The sequence below is a fragment of the Anoplophora glabripennis genome, unplaced genomic scaffold, assembly GCF_000390285.2.
Source record: "Anoplophora glabripennis isolate ALB-LARVAE unplaced genomic scaffold, Agla_2.0 scaffold1607, whole genome shotgun sequence".
NCBI classification, from domain to species: domain Eukaryota; kingdom Metazoa; phylum Arthropoda; class Insecta; order Coleoptera; family Cerambycidae; genus Anoplophora; species Anoplophora glabripennis.
This window is the reverse complement of record NW_019417694.1, coordinates 35,563-41,783: the sequence shown is the minus strand read 5'-3', so window position 1 is coordinate 41,783 and position 6,221 is coordinate 35,563. Positions and strand designations below refer to the sequence as shown.

At 36.6% G+C, this 6,221-nt stretch overlaps 1 protein-coding gene across 1 annotated transcript; it reads left to right on the top strand.

Moving 5' to 3' along the window:
* Positions 1-3,604: 3,604 nt before the first annotated feature.
* On the top strand, positions 3,605-5,616 carry LOC111692452. Its single transcript, XM_023456469.1, has one exon. The coding sequence runs from the start codon at positions 3,693-3,695 to the stop codon at positions 5,607-5,609; it is 1,917 nt and encodes a 638-aa protein (XP_023312237.1). The 5' UTR covers positions 3,605-3,692; the 3' UTR covers positions 5,610-5,616.
* The last annotated feature ends 605 nt before the right edge of the window (positions 5,617-6,221 follow it).

Here is a 6,221-nt window from a genome sequence, read left to right as displayed (position 1 = left end):
AAAATTGGGTTAAGATATTTACGAAACATCAATTTTTTTATAAAAGTTTAACACGAAAACGAAGCATTGTCTTAAAATCACTGTCTGTTAAATTTATTGTACATACTTAATTAACACCCTGTATAACATTATCTAATTAATTACTAGAAGAATTCTATGCTATTTAGGAAATGAGTTTAATAGAAACCGTTGTTATTATTATGTTATATCGTAAGATCATATTAGACCCAAGGACAAATTCTTTTAGTTGAAATTCAAAGTTCGGCATAGACCTTGGCTGACTGAAACAACCCTGTCAGCGAAATAACGACTGGTATGTTCGGCCTGTGCCGATATGAACCACGCTGTCCTGAATATTCTGTCTCTATTATATTATTATCATATAATCAACGAGTTTGCCTGTGTGTGTTTTTGTTTTAGTTCTCATATTAGGCCATATATTTTATAGTGTGTGGTGCTTTTTGTGGGTGAATTTGGATAAAAAAAGGTAAGTCTTTAAACCATAATAAATGTAAAGTAATTACTTTTAACCATAGAGATAATATTTGGTTGTTGAATTATTTTATTCAAAACATTAAATGTTTTTTGTGTAAAGATAGGTATAGGCTTCATAGAAAAACTGATAATATTTTATTTAAAATAAGAGGTTGTACAGTATTTTTGGATGAAAATTGACTGATATATGACCGCTCAAATTTTTGGATTAAAAATGCGGTTGGCATTGGAACTGGCACTTGTACAGGGTGCTCAGAAAACCGGTAAATATAAAAATCTTTCAAGAATAAACTGCCTTTGTTTTTAACAGTACACAAAATATGTTATTAAAGAAAGTTGTTTAGAATTGAAATTTATTATTAAAGTACAGTTTTGTCGTAGGACTAAATTTTTTTCTATATTTAATTTTTCATAAAATAATTTTTACTGCTATTTTCATTAAAATTTTGACGTAAGAATGGCTGTGTTTCAAACAAAACAGATAAAAATCATAAACTTTAAGAGGCCTTTTAAATATCAGCCGTTATAATACGTCACAGGTTCTAGATTAAGAGAGAAAGTTTCGAGATTATCAGCGGGGTATAAAAGCCGAATACGCTGTGTATATGGTCTTTTCTTTCGTGCTTATCGTACCAGTGCGTTGTCTCCGCTGTTATTGCATACATCTTAGAAAAGTGTTGGAACATCTTCAAATATTTTAAAGGTGAGTTTTAATTTTAAAATAAGACGTGTCGCATATCAAAATTAAATGTCTTGCAGTAAGATAGTGGGTTTCAACGATTTTTTAATAGCTGTGCCGATTCTGCTCCACAATTGTGACTGGAGCAGGATCGGCATAGCTTTCAGCCGGCTACGTCACATCGGCTGACGTCTGCGCGGTAGAGGTTGATAACCGTTCGTGCCGACTAGAAGTATTATTTATGTATGGATCTATTATTAGTAGTAGGGTTGTTGAAGATTTCTTCTGATACAATGAATGATCAAAAGCGGGTTGTGTTTAACTTGGATAATAATAAAACTTATATGCTTATGGACCCTGATGACTGGTTTGAAAAAGCAAGAAAATCAAATTGGATGGAATTGATCAGTGATAGAGCTCACTTTCAGAAAAGAATTAGTTTGTCTTTAAGATAGTGAGTCTCATCGATATTTTTTCTTTTGTTCGCGATCGATGATATGCTTGCCCAGTAGGTAGAAAGCGCTCACTATCTTTTCGTTTTACTCACTTTCAAAATTTTTTATTTTTCTCGTATACTTTTTGAGTGAATCATGCCCTATTTTTTAATCAAACACATCTTAATCACGTGACCTCTTTTCAGGCATCAGTTACCAATACTAGTTACCTACGAGTCACCTGACGATCTCAGTTTATCATCAGTCTTTGAAGTGATAGCATCATGGCTGCATCAGATATTCTGAAATATTTGTGTTACCAAATATGTACCCTACTCGGCGTTCTAAAACGATCATATAGTGAAGAAACCGCTAGAGATGGACTTCGACAGTGCACGAAAGCTGTGCAAAATATAAAAGATCAGTTGAAAACTGTAAAGACCATTGGAGAAAAGCAAAGTCTATTATCTACTCTGGCTCAAATCAAAAGCTTTCGTGCCCAAATTAAATATACAGTAAAACATGGAGCTGGAACATCGGCGAGAAAAGAGACGGCAACAAACAGAGTAAAGTGGGATGACTCTGAAACGGCCTTCAATAGTCGCATCCGTACCGGTGTAATATCTAATTTAAAACACAAGGACCCCAAGGAGTTCCTCAAGGACAGCTTCGCATTATTCAAACGGCGTATTGCTAACACGTTGAAAAAGGAAGAAGCCGTCAAGGTGAATGCGGTGTTTGGAGGACAATTCCAACTACAAAAAGCCGATAGAATTCTTAAGGAATCAAAATATTTCACAACGAAGAATTCGCCAATTTATCGTGATACTAATCTGGAGACATGGTTTCAAGAACATGTAGTCACGCCGATTTCTACGGAGCTCGATGAATTCCAGGAGCGTGATAGCGGCTGGGCATTGAACTCCATAACTAATTTGGGAATCAATATAAACAAGTTCACGCCACAGCTGGGGTCATCATACATCGACTTACCTATATCAATTAAGAAGAAGCAGGCATGCGTCAATGTAAAAAACAATGACAACGCTTGTTTTGCGTGGGCGGTGACATCAGCTTTGTATCCTGCTTCCGATCATACTCTTCACTCCGATAGGACTTCATCTTACCCTCAACCCTCATCGGTTCTAAATTTAAAAGGCATCCAGTTCCCAATGACAATGAAGCAAATACCGAGGTTTGAGAAGCAAAACGGAATATCTATCAATGTGTATATTCTAAAGAAAATTGTGAACAGCTTTACTACCCTCCCAACATACTTGACAAAAAATAAGCTAGATAAGCACGTCAACCTGCTTATGATTCAAAATCAATACCAAGACGACGTCGATGATGAAAATGAAAATGGCACTCCAACGAAATACCACTACGTCTGGATAAAGGACCTGTCACGCCTCCTAACATCTCAACTTAGCAAAAATCGCGATAAAAAATTCTTCTGTGACAGATGCCTACACTACTTTTCATCCATGGAAAGACTAAGCAGCCATTACATCGACTGCAAAGAAATGAATGAGTGCAAAGTCAGGCTACCTAATGAAGATCATAAGGATTTAAAATTTAAAAATTATAAAAATAAAGAATAGGTCCCCTTCATTATATATGCAGATTTGGAGAGTGTTCTGAAGAATGTGAATGACAGTAGCAAGTATCAACATCATGTACCTGCAGCAATAGGCTACTACGTAAAGTGTTCATACGATCCGTCATTATCATTTTATAGATTTTATCGTGGTGAGGACTGCATGTCTTGGTTCGCGCGCGAAATGTCTGCGTTCGCTGAAGACGTAGAAACGGTTTTCTTATGCCCTTACGACATAGTGATGACATCAGCGCAAGAAGCCGAATTTCATAAAGCTACACACTGCCATATATGTGAACAGCCGTTTAAGGTAGAGGACGTTAAAGTCCGTGACCATTTTCATTTAGTACCCGAAAATAACTATAGGGGCGCCGCGCACAACGCGTGTAATATAAATTACAAAGATGGGGTTGTTATACCTGTTGTCTTTCACAACCTGGGCGGATATGACTCACACTTCATTTTGGAGAATATTGCAAATGATATGCCGGGTAGAGTCGACGTGCTTCCGATAACTAAGGAAAAATACATTTCATTCACTAAAAATTTAGATCAAAATTTAATTAAATTCCGATTTATCGATTCATTCCGTTTTATGGCTTCATCGTTGGATACTCTTGCATCATACATGACCGAATTTCCAAATTTAAAATCAGAGTTTTCCGAACTAGCCGACGATGAGTTTAATTTATTAACTAAAAAAGGCGTGTATCCATATGACTTCATGGACAGCTTTGAAAAATTTAATTTCCAGTCTTTGCCGGAACAGCCGCACTTTTATAGCCGTTTAGAGGAGAAGAACATTTCAAGTAAACAGTTCGCGCACGCGCAGAAAGTTTGGAATACATTCAAAATTCAAAATTTAGGTGAGTACACGGACTTGTACATGAAAACAGACATTTTACTTTTGGCTGACGTGTTTGAGCAGTTTCGAAGCAGTTGTCACAAGACATACGGCCTCGATCCCGCTAATTACTACACTTTACCTGGCTATACCTGGGACTGTATGCTGTTTAAGACAAGCCAGACTTTGGAATTGTTGACCGATATCGATATGTTAATGTTTGTCGAACGAGGTATTCGCGGCGGATTGAGTCAATGCTCTAAACGTAAAAGCGCGGCTAATAATAAGTATCTTCCAAATTTCGACCCCAGTAAACCGATAAAATATTTAGCATATTTCGACATCAACAATCAATACGGTTGGGCCATGAGTCAGTACTTGCCATATGGAGGGTTCGAGTGGGTAGATTCCAACATCGACGTCACCAACGTATCAGACACATCGTCTGTAGGCTATTTGCTTGAAGTAGACCTTGAATATCCGGCTCATTTACATGACACACATAAAGATTTGCCACTATGCCCCGAACATAGCGCTCCTCCCGGATGCAAAAATTTTAAACTTTTGGCAACTCTTCATAACAAGACGCGGTACGTTATCCATTATAGAGCTTTAAAACAAGCATTAAAGCATGGGCTTAAGCTTACAAAAATTCACCGCGTACTAAAATTTAATCAGTCTCCATGGCTTAAGTCTTACATTGATCTGAATACAGCATTACGTCAGACAGCTAAAAACGACTTTGAAAAAAATCTATTTAAGCTTATGAATAATGCTGTGTTCGGAAAAACGATGGAAAATATAAGAAAACACTCAATCGTTAAATTGGTTAATAAATGGGGTGGGCGCTATGGTGCGGAGGCCTTAATCGCGAAGCCAGAGTTCAAGGCTGCCACAATTTTCAATGAAAATTTGGTGGCTATAGAACTCAACAAGTCAGAGGTCTTCTTCAACAAACCTATATACATTGGGATGTCGATTTTAGACCTAGCCAAAACCACCATATATGATTTCCATTATGATTATATGGTGTCCGAGTTTGGTGATGACTGCTCAGTCCTTTATACCGACACCGACTCGCTGATATATGAAATCGGCGATAAAGATGTCTATGAAGTCATGCGTCGCGACTGTCACACCCGGTTCGATACAAGTGATTACCCTGCAGACAATAGGTATAACATCCCTCAAGTTAATAAAAAAGTTCTGGGAATGATGAAGGATGAGTTTAACGGCATCCCTATGGAACTTTTCGTAGGTCTTAGGTCCAAAATGTATACCGTTAAACGTGCTGTTGACATGGCTTTAACAAAAAAGATCAAGGGCATAAAAAAATCTGTAATCAAAAACGTCATCACGCTCGAGGATTACCTCGAGTGTGTCGATAATTTCAAAGACAAATACATCAGTCAAAATTTAATTAGATCTGAAAAACATGCAGTCTTCACGATGACTCAAGAAAAAATAGCCTTGAGTCCACATGATGATAAGCGATATTTGATTGAGGGGTCATATGAGACGCTGCCATGGGGGCACTACAGTATTATGGAACAATGAACGAAGATCCCTTAGTTTGGTTCGAGAACATTCTGCTGACTATGTATGTTGAAGAGCTTCATGTGTATAGTTGTCCGATTATTATATCTATGAATGTAGAGTGCTCATAATTTATATATATATTTAATGTGTTTATGTGTTTTTATAAATACCTTGTATTGGAAAATAAAAACCATACTTTACATACCAGTTTTATTTTTTCCCTCCAGCTTAAAAAGAGAAGGATCTTACAGTAATAGTTCAAGTGTCATATATTTTTATATTTTCATTTTTTAAATAAATTATCTAAGGCTTTAAACGCTGAAAACTGTTCACGTTCTTTCACATGGACTGCAGCATGTCGTTTTCTGTGATGCGCCTCCAGATGTAGTTGTTGGATTTAAATGCTTGTCAAAGTCCATTTTAGACAGCAAAGTAAACGAATATTTAACTTCCTTATCTCTATCAAAGCTTTAAAGTATTATGTAGGAGTGGAGGGGGTAAGAAATTAAACTGCGTTCGTATTTTAATCTATTTCTAGCATTTTATTAACGTCATTTACAAAAATTTCAATGGGAGTATTTACAAGTAATATACGATATCTCGTTCTTGATGCGATTGAACAGGTTGATG